Source organism: Symphalangus syndactylus, chromosome 13 (genome assembly GCF_028878055.3).
Source record: "Symphalangus syndactylus isolate Jambi chromosome 13, NHGRI_mSymSyn1-v2.1_pri, whole genome shotgun sequence".
In the NCBI taxonomy this organism is placed as follows: Eukaryota; Metazoa; Chordata; class Mammalia; order Primates; family Hylobatidae; genus Symphalangus; species Symphalangus syndactylus.
Genome location: NC_072435.2, coordinates 73,402,728 through 73,422,204, shown reverse-complemented (window position 1 = coordinate 73,422,204; position 19,477 = coordinate 73,402,728). Strand labels below are relative to the sequence as shown.

Sequence of the window (19,477 nt, the reverse complement as noted above, 5' to 3'; positions counted from 1 at the left end):
AGCATAATCAGCTCTTATTTTTTAATGTTTTCGTAAAAACAGAAAACCTAAAGATAATTTTCTTGTATTTACCTTGTACTGGTATGTACACTACACCACCACAAAATTCTGATTTTAAGACACCTTTAAAAAACAAATATATAGTATAGCAGAAATCATGGGTACCATTGACAGTTAAGAAGAAGACTATCGACTTTTTAGTATTTAACTTCTGAAGATTTTCTGCTCAGAAACAGAAAAATAGGGACTTCTCCTTTATCAATGAGGGAAAGTGGAGAAATATGCAGAAATATTATCTTCATCATTTTCAGAGCTAATGCGGCAAAATTAATTGTGATTTTCTACCTCCTATTGCCAATCTCAACTAGAGGAAATACCCAATCTCATAACTATATATATTAGCATTATAATACGCATTGCCTATAACTTTACACATAATAACCACTTACTTTGCAAAGTTAATTATTCCTTATGCCCCACCTTTCAAGGTAGATCAGACTTAGATCCATTTTATAGACATGAAAAGGAAATTAGATGGAAAGAACAGCAATTATTTGTGACAAAATTCTGCAATAAAGAAATCTGTGAATTATTGATACTCATTCAATTCTCAATTCTATACTTTTTAAATACTACTCGTTTACATAAAATGTGCTAAATAAAATTAGAGTACAAATATCAGATAATTGAAACTGACAGTTATGCTCCTAAAAACATAATTTTGTAAAGTATTTTTTGGAAGACCAAAATGACACTCCCCTTAGAATTCCTAAGTAGAAAAGTTTTTTCCTTCATTCTGAGTTATTGTGACACAGTGAATTTCCAAGTCCTGAGACCATAGTGAAATTTGTTCAAATTATGAAATTTCAACATATTTAACATTTGTTACACTAGTATATATGCTAATATACCCTAAAGCCTTACAGATTCACAAAAACTGCAATTCTAATGCTTTATATATCAAAAGAGTTGACCTTATTCATCTGTAAATAAAAGCAATATTTATGCCCTTTCCTTATTCAAGACTGCTTATATATATACCAATCAGTTTAAACCTGTGGTTCTCAAGCTTCGTATGTTCAGAATCACTTGGAGGGCTTATTAAAACACAGTTTGCTGTGCCCCAGCCATATAACTGCTCATTCAGTTGGACTTGGAGGGTCCTGGGACTTTGTATTTCTAACATATTTCCAGATACTGCTGGCTCTGAAAACCCCCTTTGAGAACTACTATGCTGAGATTAGTGGTTTTCAACTGGGGATGGTTTTTCCCCAAAGGGATATTTGGCAATATATGGAAACATTTTTCATTATCACAACTGTGGGTGTGGTGGTGATATCTAAGGGGAAGTGGCCAATGATATTGCTAAACATCCTACAATGATAAACCACCCCCAAGCAAAAAAGAATTACGCATTTTACAACGTCCATAGTGCCAAAGTTGAGAAATCCTGACTTAGATTGTTATATTGCATTTACAAATGGTTTAGAAACTTCAGTGGCATTCAATACAAAGATGTACTTTTGCTGACATTAATGTCCACTCTGTGTTTGTTACAGCTCTCTCTCAGGTATTCTTTATTCTAACAACCGTGCTGCAAGAGCAATCCTAGTCTGGGACATGTTGATTTTATGACCAAAAGAAAAGAGAAGTGAGAGATCCAAGCAATGGCTCTTAAGTTTCTGCTCAGGAACATCCCATGTCATTTTTCCACTTGTATTTCATTTGTCAGATTAAATCAAATGGTTCTTTCTGATTCAATGAGACAGGAAGTTTAATCCCTCTGGAGGGGTGAACCCTGGAAAGGATGGGCTCAGTCCAATGGAGCCAGCAAGGAGGGGATTGTAGAGAGGGCTTATCAAAAGGGGGTTTCTGTCTGTTTCTTTGTTCAAAGATATTGTTATTAACTTGTGGTTACAGTAGGTTTGTCCCAGAACTACATCAGTCCACATTTACCCTGAGCGACAGTGGGGAACCCACTTATTCCTTCTCTGGAGACAGCCATCCTGCTTGCTTTGGGTGTACATTCATATATAGATGTTTTTATATTTGTTTGTATTCACACATATAGATGTATGTTATACAAGGAAGAGGAGGAAGTCGCACTGCAAAGGAGACAAATACGCCCAGTCAGTAGGAAAAATGTGAATCATTCTAATTACGCCAAGACCTAAAATAAGTTATAGCCATTATAATGTGCTGGAAAGGACTGCTTTTCAGCTCCTTAGTAAACATAATTATAATGTGGCGATTTAAGTAAAAGACCTAAACTGATTTGAATTATCTGAGCTTGATCTTCTTGATCTTTATAAACATTAAAAAAAGGCAATTTCAGTGATCATTTACAGAGATTGTAAATGTCAGATATTTCCCACTTTCAATACAAAGTCTGGTAGTCAGTAAAAGCACATGTAACCATTCGCTTATCCTTCTGTTTAACCTAAATTCTTCTATTTCTAAAATGGTTTCCTGAATTCATCCAATAATTTTAATACTATTTTTTTACAAATGACACGCCAGCTTTATTGATATTGAGCCAGTTTGGCACCTATGAACATTTTTTGGTTGAATATAAATTCCAGATAAAGGTTAAGAAGTGAATTAAACAAATGTTAAACATGTTGGTGGATAGTCTTATGCAAAAAAAAAAAAAAAAAAAAAAAAAAAAGGCAAGTGTGAACCTATAGAAGAAAAATTGAAAAACTTCCTTGAGTACCAGTGGGATGAAAATTTGGGCTCGCTTTACATTTGGCAGAATCACTTGGCAGATGATGAAAGGGATGTCCTCTGAGGACAAATTCTTTCCGTCAATGAATGTGAGAATAAAACTCAAGCCAAAGCAGTAAAATCTGTACCATTAATTCAGCCAGCTTTGTAATATTGAGGCCATGATATGAATCTTAGAGGAAAGGCAGGAAGCATTAAGCTACTTCTTCAATGGCACAAATTATATAATACATTTCACCTGACTATAATAATTATTGGAGCTACCATCATCAGATTGGGTAAATACAACTAGGTTTCTTCACAAAGAACATAATAAGCAAAAGCAAATTTAAGTTATGTACTTAAAAATTTCGGAGAGGTACACTGAAGACTTATGAAGAATATTCAAATTGAAAAAGTCATTTATCCAGTATTCTACTTTATTGAGTGTCATGCATTTCTGATGTTTATCTTCAAACCATAATTTATCACCTTTTTAAACTTTCATTACCATTTAATGTCAAAGACAATGTTTTTATAACGTCAAGTGAGTTACTGCATTGGTGAAAATTTAAACAGCTAAGCTCTCCAACTAACTTAGCAAATCCTTCTAACACATCTTCATTGCAGTGTGAACCATTCAAGTTTGCTCCTTAATAGTCTGGCAAATCTTTACATGTCATACGTCTTGTGGGTCACGCAATAGGGATGATTTTCACATTTGTGTAAGCACAAAAAGATTTTTTTCAGGGTTACATAACTCAAAAGTAGAGGAGAAATAGTTTCAGACATGGATTTTTCAAGGGCTCAGTCATTTCCGACAATGACCTTGAATTTGGTCTCTCCTGATTTAGGTTCTGTTTCCTCTATGTTTGTTTCATTTGAGAGTGGAGGTCACCGTAAGCAGGTCTAAGCTTTTCTTTTATTAGTTTTAGGTGTAGTGGAAAAAGAGACCACTTCTCTTATAACAACCTCAGGAAAAGTCTTGAGATTGAGTCTTTTCTGTTCTGATCAAACTTGATTGGGTCACACATCCAGTCCTCAAACAGTCACTGCAGTCAGTGAATAGATTGTTCTCATTGGCTCCACTTATATCAATTTCAGTTAGATCACATGAGCAGAAAATGCTCCCCAAAGAAAATCAAGGTGCTGTTATCAGAAGATGGGGCAATGGATACCAGACATACAAAACGACACCAGTACTTGCAGGTAGGCTTAATATACAGCAATAGAGCTTAAGCTATAGAACTCCTAACTCACCTAAACCCCTTTCTAGACACTATACATTTTATTTTCTGTATTATTTTCAGGCCTCTGAACATTATATATACTTCATAAATTTATAAAACCTGCATCTTACCCTGCCAAGACTAACTTCCTCAGAATTCTGTATCATGAAGGCCACTTCACTTGGGAAGCAGAATTATCCCTCATTGAGGCCCCTACAGCAACCATGAGCAATAAAAGTTCAACAATAACAATAGTCTTGAATCTTGGGGTTACAGAAAATCACAGAATTATCAAAACCTCAGTGAGCTTAGGAGAAATGCCCAATTTTACAAAAAGAAACTAATGAAAAGAATAAGTTAAAAAGAATTTGTTTCCCATTATTTTCATGAGGTTGTTTCTACCTAGAATGTTATTCCACAATTTCATTGTTCATTAGAATTCCACAATATTCATGTCTGATCTTTTTTTAGGTTCTGCATGACTCTTTACAGCTAAGTTAGTTGTTTCCATGTGCCTATTTATTCATTTATTTGTGGTGTTAAATTTTACCTATTTGTTTCTTACTTTTTCAAAGGAGAGCTCACTTCTTAGTCACATTTGTTTTCCCAAATTTTGAGATGCCTGGCATGTGTAAGATGCCAGGTGATAATTACTGAAAAGACTGATGGAAGAATAATACCATATCTCACAACAATCTTCTGAGTTTATTAAGTATCATCATAGTCACCACACAGAAAAGAGAATCAGGGAGCAATTCGCAGTGCAGAGTCCAAATAATCGCTAAATAATCGCAGTGCTGAAGCCAAAATTTATTTTTTCCAATTCCTAGAACATTTCTCTTTCCACATGTCAAACAGTCTTGGAAGGGGTATTCTGTGGGCCAGTCTGAGCTAGGACCTGGCAATAAATTCAAGTGCTTATGTGCTTTGTGGTTTCACTAGCATCCAGAACTCAGAAAGAGGAAAGCCAACAAAGGGATGGAGATTCTGAGAAAGAGAGGCATCATTAATATAGAAAACATCTCATGAGCTTTAGAATTCTGACAGGTTAATTCTTTTATAGGGTTATTCTATTACAGGCTTAATATCCCTTATCAGAAATGCGTGGGACCAGAAGTGTTTTGCACGTTGAATTTTTTTAGATTTTGGAATATTTGCCTATACATAATGAGATATCTTGGGGATGGGACCCAAGTCAAAATTCACCCATGTTTCATATGCATCTTATACACATAGCCTGAAGGTAATTCTATACATTTTTAAAAAAATTTTTGCATGAAACAAAGTTTATGTGCACTGAACCATCAGAAATCAAAGGTGTCTCCATCTCAGTCACCTAACTGGATTGGACAATCTGTGGTTTTGTGGCATCACCATCATTCCTGACTGAATTTATATGCTACTAATAGGCAATTATTTTATTGCAGTTATTTATACATAAGTACTTACCAGTAAAAAATATGACATAGCATTAATGCAGTGAAAAAATAATGTGTTCAAGGTCACTAAGCAGCACAGTAGCATTGCCAGAATACCTGTATCAGCTATGAAACAACAGCAACCACAAACAACCACAAGCTTTCCATCTCTACATTCAATGCTGTGTTTGGATTAAAAGGTTACTGTACACTGTCTTTTTTTTTTAGGTGAGAAGAAACATCAGAAGCAGCTGAGGGACCGAGAAATGGGCCCCCTAGGGATGAGGCGGCATTCTGCTGTGTAGCTTTTTAAAATGTTTCCCCCAGAGTCATCTGCCTCCTTAACAACAGTTTTTGTCTTAGAAATCTCTCTGACTTTTATCAACTGACATAATTTATTGTTCTGTAATGAATGTACACTGCTCTAGTTCTTCACTAAGATCATCATGCATTTCCATCATATTGTCTCTAGGCACTTTCTCTGCAGTGTTAACATTGTTATCTTCATCATTACTATTATCACAGTCACCTGAATTCAGCACCATTTCGGCTATGTCATCAACGTTCAATGAATGAACAACTGGAGGCTCATTATCAATGTTAAAAATTTCTTTGATATCCACTTTTTCCAGCCTTCTTATGGACTCTGAAAGTATTTACTTATTTATTTATTTGTTTTTGGAATAGGAAGGGTCAGACATCATTGTTTTTCTCATTTGACATATGGAATCCTTCAAAGTCACCACCCGGTTCATCATCATCACTGAACATAGATTCAGACCAGAGGCTGTGCCAGGCAGGTACCACCATGTCTTTAGTCACTGCATTCCAAGGCTTGACAACAGCATATATGACATCCTTCATGTTAAACTCCTTTTGAAAATCTTCCACACATATACCTCTGTTCACTGCTGCTGGCATGCTATTTAAGGAAGTGTTTTTATATTTATTCTTTATCGAATGAAGGATCACCTGGTCACTTGGCTAAATGAACAAGTCACATTTTGGGGAAAGCACATGGCATAAACATTGTTTTTGATAATAATTTCAGCTAGACAATGAGTAGAATAAATATAATCAAACAAATTCTTGCAGTCATTCAGTCCAGCTTCCTGGCAGTGAGCAAGAATTGCTGATACAAAATGTTTGCAAAACCAACAGAAAATATGTCCCTGGTGATCCAAGCCTTTTTGTTAGCATAATAATAAACTGGTAAGAAATTCACTCCCTGAAAATAGCAGGGATGCAAGCTTTTGGTTATCACAGCAAGTTTTCATTTATGGGTTCCTGCTGTATAAGTACATCCAATCTCAGTTACTCCGTCCTTGGCATCCTTACTTCCTGTAGGGGCTGTCTTATCTTCTGTGTCAGTATCTTTCTGAGGCATCAAAACTTGTGTTGTTTCAGCATCAAAGATTTGTTCCAGAGTCAGATTTTCATCGGCAATGATCTTGGCAAACTAGTCAATGTATGTCTTCACTATTTATCACCACAAATCTTTAAAAATTTAATGCCATTTATTTTCTTAAATTTCCACAACCAGCCTATTGAATAGTTTCCTTCAATTGCCAGTTCATTGTGAAAGATCTTTGCTTATTTAACCATCATCATACCAAGAAGTGACATGTGTACAACGTGACACTGATGGATCCACTCTTTCAATACACAATTGAGATCTTCATTTTTAGCTTTATGCAGTATTTTTCTGTTTTTCATTAATTCTGTTCATCACTTTCAATGGAGACCTTCAACAATTTATCCTTTGGTTTCTTCAGGTCATATATGGTGGTCATTCCAACACCATTCTCTTCCGGAAGATGTTTCCCACTTACACCACAGTCTAGTCTCTCCAACAGCTTGACTTCCTGTGCTATAAATAAAAAAAAATGCTTCCTTTTTTTCTTATCACTGTTATCCATAGGGGTATCTTCAGGCCTTTTTGACATTTTCAACAATATCTTTATGCCACAGAATGAAAAATAAGCAAACAAACAAAAACAAAAACAAAACAAAAACCACAGTGTAATGCATATAGGTCTTGACCCAATGTGGGGCACTGTGGGGAACCTGCCATTGGCATGTCCATTCTGCACACATGCCATTATATTACCCTTTGTGGGTGTGCTTGCGTGGGGGAATCTGGGTGTGCATGGAAAAGATACATAGCAGCTAAAGGGGCTGACAGACTATTTTTTCCCCTGAGAATGCTGAATAAACTATGCTGTGCACCTGCATTTTGACTGCAATTTGTCACAGGAGGTCAGGTTTGGAATTTTCCACTCGTGGCATTATGTGACCACACAAAAATTTATGAGTTTGGGACCTTCTGAAAATTTTGGATTTTTAAATTATGGATGTTCAACCTGTGTTACAAATTTATTCTTCTTCTCCCCCCGTCCCCCCAACTCCCCGCCTTTTTTTTGGAGACAAGGTCTTGCTCTGTCACCCAGGCTTGAGTGCAGTGGCATGATCATGGCTCCTGCAGCATTGAACTTCTGAGCTTAAGCAGTCTTCTCTCTTCAGCCTCCTGAGTAGATTGGACTACATGTGTGCTATACAGCACCATGCCTGGATAATTTGAATTTTTTTTTGTAGTGACAGGGTCTCACTATGTTGTCCAGGCTGGTCTTGAACTCCTGGCTTCAAGCAGTCGTCCTGCCTTGGCCTCCTAAAGTGCTACTATTCCAGGTATGAGCCACAATTCCTGGCTTTCTTCCATTTTATAATGTGCTGTTTTAAAATCCCAGCTCAACAGGGAGAGCTTCTGAACTGTAACATTACTTCTGTAGAATGCCTAAACATTTTCTTATTCATATTCTTTGATTATTCAGTGATGGCATAATGAAAAGTAAATTTTTATTTTCCATTTATATCAACCCCTTCAGTTGAGTATAATTGGTCTTAAGTTCACTGTGATTATTTCCTGAGTGCCTTCCAAAGCCAAAGATATAAGTCCTATCTTTTCTGTTTATTGTTTTCCTCTGAAAATTATTAGGTTCCTTTTTTAGTGTAGTTCTTATTTAACGCTATATCCATTATATTAATTTCATTTTACATGCATTTATTGAGTGCTATCTATATACTAACCATCCATTGGTGATGCCACTTAATAGACAAAAGTAGAAAAAAGAAGAAGTGGCAAATTCTGGATATATTTTAAAAATGCAATTATTCTAGGGTATCTTAGTACCTTATTTCTTATAGTTAGTTCAATGTTGTGTCATCTAAATTTTTTCAGTTCCTGAATTTCTGAGAAAATAACAAGAGTTCAAGTACTGAGAAATATCCCAAAAAGCTGATTCATATACACCATTTGTTTCTGAGTACAAATAGAAAACAATACTGCTGGAGCCAACAAGATACTATAATGAATAGAATATCAGGACATCAGGTGTGAGGCATTAAAAAGGAGCCATGAATAAGTCTAAGGTTTCAGGCTTGGGCAACTGGAAGGATGAAATTCTTATTAATCAAAATGGAGAAGACTTGGGTAAAGAGTTCTCGAGGGGTACAACTTTTTAGGTTAATATCAGAGGTTCAGTTTGGGATATATTATGTTTGAAATGTCTATGAGATATTCAAGTGAAAAGATTGTGTTGGCAATTGGATATTTGAGTCCAGAGTTCCAGGGAGAGAACTAGAGCAGAGAGAGACATTGGTAAGCCATTAGAATATAGATGAAATTTAAAGCCATGAGATAATATCGATATTAAATCACATTTATAGGTAGAGAAACCTAGAAGCAGAGACCTGGATCATTTAAATCATAAGAAATCGTCAAGAAAAAAGTATAACTAGAAAAGGAAACCAAGAAGGAACAGTAAGTTTTGAGGAAAACAGAGGGGATATATGACCCTGAAAATCAAGTATCTTAGTCCATTTGTGATGCTATAAAGGACTATCTGGGTAATTTATGAAGAAAAGAGGTTTATTTGACTCATTGTTCTTTAGGCTGTACAAGAAGCTGCTTCCAGCATCTGCTTCTGATGAGGACTTCAGACTGCTTCCACTCACAGTGAAAGGCAAAGGGGAGCTGTTGTGCAGAGATCATATGGTGAGAGTATAAACAAGAGAAAGTGAAGGTGCCAGGTTACTTTTAACAACCAGTTTGTGTGGGACCTAACAGTGAAAATTCACTCACTCCCAGGAGAATGGCACCAAGCCATTCATGAGGAATCTGCCCCTGGGATCCAAACACCTCCCATGAGGCCACACCTACAACATTGGAGATCAAATTTCTTTTTTTTTTTGAGATGGAGTCTAGCTCTGTCACCCAGGCTGGAGTGCAGTGGTGCGATCTCAGCTCACTGCAATCTCCGCCTCCCAGGTTCAAGCGATTCTCCTGCCTCACTCTCCCAAGTATCTGGGACTACAGGTGTCTGCCACCACAACCAGCTATATTTTTGTATTTTTAGTAAAGACGAGGTTTCACTGTGTTGGCCAGGCTGGTTTCAAACTCCCGATTTCATTACCTGCTCCCCTCGGCCTCCCAAAGTGCTAGAATTACAAGCGTGAGCCACCATGCCTGACCAAGGGGATCAAATTTCAACATGAGAATTGGTGAGACCAAACAAACTGTATCCAAACTATAGCACCAAGGAAGAAACCTTCTTAGAAGAGGACAAATAGTTGCTGCGAGGTGAAATAAGATAAGGCCTGAGACTTGAGCCTTGGATTTGGCCATGTTGACATTAGTGGTGACTTCAATAAGAGCAGTTCCAGTGGAGAAGTGGGGCTAAAAGCCTAAGAGACTGTGATTGAACCCTGCTCTTTTTACAGCATGCCGTAAGAGGAGATAAATCACAACAGCACTTGAGGACAAATTTGGGGTCAAGGGAAGTTGTGTGTTGTTTTTTTTTTTTTTTTTTGAGACGGAGTGTAGCTCTGTCTCCCAGTCTGGAGTGCAGTGGCGCGATCTCGGCTCACTGCAAGCTCTGCCTCCCAGGTTCATGCCATTCTCCAGCCTCAACCTCCCAAGTAGCTGGGACTACAGGCGCCCGCCACCACGCCTGGCTATTTTTTTGTATTTTTAGTAGAGACAGCATTTCACCATGTTAGCCAGGATGGTCTCGATCTCCTGACCTCGTGGTCTGCCCGCCTTGGCCTCCCAAAGCGCTGGGATTACAGGTGTGAGCCACTGCGCCTGGCCAGGAAGTTGTTTTTTTAAAATTAAGGTTGGAGAAATGATAGTATGCTATGGCCTAAAATAAGTGATTTGGTTGGGAGGGAGCTATTAAAGAGAAGAGAGAGTAATCTAAGTAAAAGCAGAGTAAATAGGTTTTAAGAGGGTATATATGTTTTACTTGGGTAGATGTGATGACAGGGGTTCATGAACTTTTCTTTGTGCTTCACTTTTTTAAGTGAAGTATACATCAAGGTCATCAGTTAAGAGAAAGGATGGGACCAGTGATGTCGGACATTTGAGAAAAAAAGGTATACAGAATAGACTGACTGCCAGGAGCATTATATAGTCACTTGAGGTTGGAGGTCATGAATGTAAAGTGAGCCGCATTGACATGCGATGTGTTTTCTCCTGGTTCATTCATTGTTGGTATAGAATAGGTGGAGATTTAAATGTAACCAGGTCATGATTTCATCAAATGAGTACAATTAAGTGAGAGAGAGGCAATGGAGTTAGGGTATATAAAAATAAAAATACATTCACTCATTACAGGAATTTAGCTGACTAAGGAGAGAAGAAAAACATGCAGAGGTTGGTGAAGAACAGTTAAAAGTGGTAGGATCAATGAATTGGAAATCCTAGTGGAATCATTGCTGGAGTCAGAGAACAAAGGAAGAATACTGAAATGATAGGAAAATGTAACCAGTCAGAGTGCAGTGCATGAAAGTGAGGTCATAGAGAAGTAGTAGTCTCTGATGGTGCCTAGGTCTAGGGTATGATGATGAGAATAAGTAGCTCAGGAGGGACTGCAAGACAAAATTATGGGAGGAGAGGCCAAGGTGTTAGAAAGAACACCCACGTAGATACTAAAATCACTAAAAATTAAGGCAGAAATGGTAAGAGAGTAATAGTGACCCATAAACCAAAATCTTAAAATGATGAAGATATGTAATCTAATTTCTCTGTGATAGTCATCTTATCACTGGCCTGCTTATATTTCCTTATCTAAATTTCTTCAATTATATACTCAATTTATAACTTACTAACTGCAAATAATACACAATTTTTCCAGGAAATCTCAGGTTAGCAATGAGAGACATTTTCACTATCCCACTATAGGCTGCATTTAAACAGATGATAGTGAGATTGACATAATTAGATAAGTCTCATTATACCATTTATTTTCTGTTTTCTTTCTTTTACTGAATTCCTATCCAAATCCTAGACTGAAAACTATGATTTTATGTAAATAATTGATTATTGCTGCAAAATGATATTATGCTCTCTGATAAATCCATTAAATTATTACATTAATTGCTAGTTTATATTCACTTTCAGGTATTCTATTAAAAATCAGAATGTTAAAATGAAATATCAACTGGAAAAATGAAAACGTGATCAAAGGGTAGACAATAAGAAAGTGGAGAAAAATATCAAATACAGACTATTTATTTAATCAGATATACTGTGATATATGAGTTTCTGAAAACAGTGTTCCTTTGTGAAATTAACATAAAATTGCAATTCAAACTCTACTAAATTCATTTATCCTACAGATTTGAGCTCTAGTACTTAACATGCATATCGAGGACATTTATGTATAAATATATGAGGCATACACATCTTCATGCCATGCTAATTTTACAAAACATCTGGTCATAGTAGACACATAGCATTATTTTGACCATGGTACTACCCAGAGTTAATGGAAAGTCAACACATCCCCTATGTATTTGAAAAATCTACAATTACTAGCCCTATATCTATGTCTTGGCATTACCATTTCTACCCCTACCTAGTACTGGCCTTTGTTGTCATCTGAATATGAAACCTCTGACGCCTAGTGTTATCAACTAATGCTGATTCCAAAATGTACCCTTGGGATGTTGCTCTGTAATTGTTGTCAATATCCACTGCAGGATGCTGTAGTCACGTCTAATGCTTGCCAAATGTTTTTCAGGTCTGCTGAAGTGGGGAAGTTTCTTAACCCCCAAATTTGTGATAAAGTCACTTGAGCTTCTTAGCAATACTTATACTTTGAGTCTTTGGAGTGCACAGTGATTTTTTAAAATTAAATAATTTTAATTTTAAAGTTTTCTTCATTTGAACTTAGCTGTGAATACACAAGGCTTGGGCCAGAGATTTCCTGGAACAACAGACATACCACTACTTTCATCCATTATTATACTTAGGAGCAGATAAAGTACTCTTTACTCTCTCACCCTTTAGGGGCAATATATTTTGCTAGGAGGTTACTTGGTTCCTCATGAATATAGATCTATATGTAATGAAATTAAACTAAATGCCTTCCGTATATGCTTAGGCTTACCTGGACCCTAGAGAAAACACTGTGCTCAAGCTGAGCATCCCGTTTTATACACACCAAAAACATGATAGCTGTGTCTGGGATATGTATTATTTTTTTCTTACATCATCTATATATAATAAAATACTTTCCTTTTCAGAGTTTTTTAGAATGGTCATTTGAAACCGCCCTGTAGAAATGTTTTAAATCGTACAGAATTGATGACAGAGCAGGCTGCATTAGCCATGGAGAATATACATGGCCAATCATTAGTTTATTTTCAATCTCCAAATGTATTATCCAGATTTTCTCTGATTTTATTCAACTTGACTGAGGGCAAAATGACTTAAAGTCTTCACTTCTGAAAGGACTACCATTACTTTTACAGTAACAAAGAGATCATCCTAAGCAGAATAGCCAAATAGCTAACAATCTTTGAAGCATGAGATGTATATAGTCCATTTTTGCATTAAAAACAGTATACCACATATATGATTTAATAAAAAGTCTTATGGAAAGAATACAGAAATTCCTAGGTTTGACCTATGCATCGATGAGGTCACTTACCAGATATCTCCTCCAGGCACTGCTTAGCAGTCTTACTATATGATAAGTCCATCTTTGTAGGACTGGTACAGGAGTCAGCTGATGGTAAAGTGGTACCTTCATTTTCTGAATGTGCCCTGAAATCAACCATGAAAATAGAAAGAAATAGCAATTATAGTCACTAGTCACTCATCAAAGTAGAAGTTCTACAAGAAATATTAATTACAAATTTTCCATCAAGGTAAGTATTTCTTTATGACTGGAATGTTCCAGAGCTGTCTATGTATAGGAGAACTGTGTTATTTTTCATATACAACTTAAGTGGGAATGAGATGTGGAATTAGATTTCTTAGGCTTGTCTAAATTTGGAAGCTTATAACTACCAATAGTTTATTATAATTTGGGGGCAAAATATTTTAAAAGATCCAATTTCTTTTGCTATTTTAGAGGAAATATGGCCAAACTACATTTTTTGTGAGAATAGTGAAAGTATTAAAATCACACCTAAAATTCTTTTTTAAAACAAAACTTCTATAAAATATATTCTAAAATAATGTGTAAAAATAAAAAATAATCTTGTTCTAGGCTATATACATCATGATAATGACTTAATTACCAAAGATTTCAGAGGAATTAAAGTCAACCAGAAACAAATTCTCATTCTTACAATTACCTTTCACATCATCTGTTTCACATTTGTCTATGTATGTACATGGGTATGTATTTTTGTGTGTGGTTAACTTGTAAAGAGTCTCTAATTAAATGAAAAGCACTCAACAAAGGTCCTGAATACTTTTGATATTCTAATGATACTTCAAGCACGTTTCTTCCCTTTATGCACAGGTAAATATTTTAAGATGTGCTTTCTATTTGATGCAGCTTCAAAATCGATGTATATTTGACACAAACTAGCACACATTTTAAATGTTCACAGCATGAACTACTAAGACACAGAAGGAGGCAAGCCAATACAGGATTGCACACTGGACTGTGTTCTTTAGAGACATCTCATTTGCCTTACTTCTACCCTTTTATTTCTGGTAGTAGGTGTGGGCCATGACAAGTGATCTTTCAATATTTACTACTTTAAGAATATTTACAAATAATGTTCATATGTGAATAAAAATGTATTATATTTTTGAATCAATGCTTAATTAACATTTTGCTTTTCATCTAAATTTGAGTTTCAAGAGAAAAAATGTAATCATTGATATTAGAAATAGTCAATATTTAACTGACAGGCCTAGAAACTTAAAAGTTCACTTAGGTTTTATGAAAGTATGGAAAACTACAAGTTGTCTGTATTGATATATGTGTTATATATGTGAATTAATATATGAAAGAAAGAACTATGCAAGAAAGCAACTTTCCTATACAAAGTTGTGCCTTGGCCTCCAATAATTTCTGACAGACTGTTCCTATTTTATTCTAGCTTAAAACTGAATATAAAGAGCATAAACAAATTAAGAAAGAAAATGTACTATTTAAGTGATAGGATATATACCATTAAGGCCAGAAAAAAAACCTCAAAGTAGCTAAATTTAAAAGATATTTTAGTCTTCCAATCATTTGGTATCTTGGCAGCATTTAGAACAGCAGCCCATTCCTTCCTTTATCAAACTGTCCTACCTTGGCTTCTATGGTAAAAATTCTCCAGTGTGTTTCCCATTTTCTCTGGATTCTACTTTATTCTATGGTTTTCCTTTACATAATCATTAAATGTTTTGGTTCTTGGTAGTAGAAAAAGAAGTGGGGATACAAAGAGCAGAAATAGGAGTTCAGCAAAGGAATATTCTATTCTTCTTCCAGTTTTTGTCTATAGTCTCTCTAGATGATCTCAATCATATTCATTGTATTGGTTATTATTATTTATGCCTGAATTCTAAAACTCTAACTCTAACCCAGCACTTTACTCTGAATTCCCGATGTATATAAAGACTGTTTAATTGACATTTCTTCTTGGTTGTCACAAAAATACGTCAAACCCATCATTTATAGAACTGAAGTCATCATATTTCATTAACAAACCTGGTCCTGATTCATGGAGCCCTCTGGTGAAAACTTTATGGAACTTACAAGGTCTTGCATGGCTGGGTCCCATGCAACCCATGGGATGATGGTCTCCAGCATCACCTCACACAAGACTCCTCTCTCCTCTCTCTACCGTGGTCACAAGAGTCTTCTACGCACTTTCCATAGCTTCCTACCCAAACAGGGTCTTTACACTTGATTATTTTCCTCCCCACTTCATCCAGTTGGTTCCTTCCCTCCAAGTCTTAGCTCAAGTGACTATTTCTTAAAAATTCCTCCCTAATTTCACTGATCAGGCAAAGTCTCCAATTATAAACACTTAGTATTCCCTGGACCTATCTTTTCAGCACTTCATACTCTTGTGATATGAGATTAATGAATTAATTGATTAATGTTTAACTCCCAGACTAGACCCTATTCTCCATGTTTGAACTCACCATTGTATCCCCAGTGTCCAGTCTTGTATCAGAATATGTTTCAGTCAACAAATCTTTTATAAATATATGAATAAATAATATTAGCCATAATAGTAAAACAAAATTATTGGTGGGTAAAACATATGCAAGAAAGAGTAGCATATGTGTAAATACACTGGGTTGGAGTGTAAAACTTGGCCCCATCACTAATCAGTTATTAACTCATGTGATGTTGGCAAGTTACTTCACCTCTCTGAACTTGTTTGTTCATCTGTAAAAATAAGAAAAAATGCCTGCCTTGCAAAATAATTGTGAAATCAACTGTTATTACAAAAGGACTGGAAATACATTCTCTCTCATGAAATTCTGGTCAATATTAAAAGAGAAAATATATCTGCTCTTTGTGTAGCCTGTTTCTTTCTCTTCTGGACCCCAATTTCTCGCATATCCCCCATCTACTGACAGTCCCTCCCCATTCGTTTCTAAAGTCTACTAAAGTCTGTTCTTCCACCTGGCTTCATCTATCGTGGGCCACTCTACCCCTTGCTGACCTCTCCCTTAACCTATTGTCTCTGAACAAAGGGAAAAACAATCCTCTGAAGTGTTCTAAGGATTTTTATTACTTGCTGAAGAAGTTTAAATGGAGAGTAGGTAGTGAAACTGTGGACCTCAGGGAAAGCTGACTGGCTGCCTGCGAAGTGTCACAGAGACACAGTACCTTGTTGAACTGGCTGGGAGCCAGGGTTGACCTCTAGTCCTGCAGACTTTGTATTCACAGATTCATCTTTTAGAAACTGAGTCACATTAAGCATTTCACTGAAATATTTGTCTAAAGCCCACTGCTAATTGGTTCTTATGAGAACAAGACCAACAACTGTCACAGGAGCAAGAATGTTTGTGGCCATGTTAGTTAAAAAAGATTCTATCTCCGTCTAAGAAAGTCTGGAGTAAAAGAAAACTTGGAATGTATTTTAGCAGTATAGTTTTTGCTCTACTAAAAGCAAACAGCTCTTAAAAAGAATTCTTCAGAAGCTGACTTACAGCTATCTTCCTCAACATGTAAGACTTAATTCCATTGGTTAAGTTCCCACTCCCCCTGTCTGAGAAATGCTTTTCAAAAAAGTGTATTCCTACTTGTGACAGCTCAGTCTTGTCTTGGAAGCCTTTTTAAAATTTTTGTTAATGTGGCAGTACATATTTTTGGCAGACTCACTTTTTTATGTCTTTTAGTTTAAGTCACAAGAGACTCTTATTTACCTTAAGTTTTCTGGTGTATTTCTCATCAAATTCCCTACATGAGTGATCTACATTAGCATTAATAAGGAAACAGATTGATCAATGAAAGAAAGGAGCATGATGAAGGTAAACTTCAAATCACTGTAAAAAGGACTTAGAAGTCATCCTTGGTTTATATTCACATGTAAATGGGACCAGAAATGTCTACTGATGTTACAAGCCATCCGTTTCTCTAGTATTTCCACCTCACAATTTGTTACGGCAAAATTAGATTTTAACTCCAGTCTATAGAGGATCAATCAATGCCAACTGGTAAAGATGTACCCTTTATGCAAATGATCAAAGAAGTTAAGTTAAATCTCTGAAGACTCACAACATACCCTCTATTTTTATGCATGATTCATACCAGTTAAATAAAAATATTTGAGTTGATTCATGAAATAATTTATGAAGACTTTAGAATCAAGAGTGTTTTCTAATCAGAAAGTACATTTTGACAGATATAGTGAATATTGCAGTGGCACATTCACTGTTTCCCCATAAATTGATAATGCATTCTCTTCCTATTAACTGGAAAAAGGAAAAATATGTATCATAATATTCCTTCAAAATATTCAGCAACATGGTCCTATGTAGACAATCTTACTGTGCATTTACAACATGGTCATCATGTTATGAGTAACTATTGAAACTATAAGATATAGCATTGCAAAAACAGTTTATTTGGATTTCTTTTATTTATTTACTTTCTGAGATACGGTCTCACTCTGTCACCCTGGCTGGAGCGCACTAGAGCAACCATAGCTTACTTCCGCTTTGACCTTCCTGGCTCAAGAGAGGCTCTCACCTCAGCCTCCAGAGTACAATTTATTTAGAATTCTAATAAGCCAGGTCCTTCATCTGTTACTGAGAGTTGTAGTAATTAAAAATCATGATACCATGGATCAGTGATTACCATGAGAGCTATTACCTGTTTTTGTGCACTTAATATGTGCCAAGTGTGGTGCTTAGTATTTTCCTAGAGCCTATCCTCAAAATTCACAACGATCTTGCAATGTAGGGGCTGCAGATAAAGAAATTAAGACATCTAGAGGTCAAATAAGTTGCCCTAGATAACAATCTAGTAGATGCTTAACCAGTACTTGAATCTGGCTACCTGTAAATGTTGATCTATTAACTACTACCTTACAGTTTAACTCCATCAAAATGCCTCTGAACTAAGTATTTTATTGCATTTGAGGTTCCCTTAGCTAACAGACAGCTCAGTCACTCAGTCGTTAAATGTGACATATCCACTGGTCTAACCTAAATGCTATTCTTTATGTACTGATCATTAAAAGGAACTCAGTAATAAATCCTAGACGCTATCAAACCTCTAATCTTTAATGTCATAAACATGAACGTTTGCATATTGATTTATATTCAAGAAATATTTCCCCCTGTGGATCCATCTTGATATAGATATGGTCACAAATGTAGACACAAGTAGAACTGATTTGAGTCAGAAACATTAACTAACGGTATTGTAATTCCCGTTTATAACCCCAACAAAAAAGAAAGAAAAGCACATATCTTTCAAAAACCAGTAATGTGCTTGCTTTCCTATTTTCTTCATTCTGGAAAGGCAGACAGGTGACAGCCAGGGCCAAGGCCAGGAAGCTGTTGGGGTGAATAGAAGTCTAGTGTGGATGGAAGATTTACTCGATTCAGGGGAGTTGAGCAAATAAGAAAACATGTTGAGAATAATGACAGCCAAGTTTCTCATGGTTGACAAAAGAAGGCACAAGTATGGAAAGAAAAATAAAGTCTGTGGTGTTGAGCTGGAATCGGAGGTGTTATGAATGTATGTATATGTGAATAATCACATTGAATTATAATAAGTCATATATATATAATATCAAAATAAATGATTCAACATATGTGTATGTATGTGTGTATATACATACATATATTTCTTGGTTTTGACCACCAAGAAAACCTAGGAGCAATGAGATCTTGGTTTCTAAAATCACTCTATACAAAAAGACATACAAGTTCCTTAAAGAAAAGAATAGGATCTAAAGCCAAGTTAGGGAATGTGCAAGATGAGCTTAGAACACCTTGAGCCATAAAGAAAGAAAATTCACAAAGAGAGATAGGGCATTTGGAAAGGAGACACAGCCAGCTTGAAGGGGCTCCCAGTGGCCAAATCTTGGAAAATTAAGCATCAAAGTAAGTTGTGATAGTAATGAATTATAAGAAATACAGTAGAAATCTATTTGTCCATATAATTTAAATAGATAGAAAGATCATGGGGAGAAAATATATCTCTTTCTTAAAGTAGAATGCCAGAGAGCAAACGCAGAAGACAGGATGGAATTAGAAAACCAGTTGTCATTTACAATAGCACATTATTAATTCAGGCAACAAAGCTCAATGGATGCTAAAACTTGTGGGTGAAAGTAGATAAAAAATTGCATTTTTACACA

The 19,477-nt window shown here is 35.9% G+C and overlaps 1 protein-coding gene across 9 annotated transcripts in view; it reads right to left on the bottom strand.

Annotated features, from left to right (window-relative positions):
• The window catches only part of NAV3 (neuron navigator 3), a 908,101-nt gene that overhangs the window by 180,749 nt on the left and 707,875 nt on the right, over window positions 1-19,477 (bottom strand). For all 9 annotated transcript variants that reach the window (XM_055236272.2, XM_055236270.2, XM_055236266.2 and 6 more), the window contains one exon: window positions 13,348-13,463. In XM_055236272.2, coding sequence (XP_055092247.1) covers window positions 13,348-13,463 — 116 coding nt within the window. The remainder of the gene's footprint in view (window positions 1-13,347; window positions 13,464-19,477) is intronic.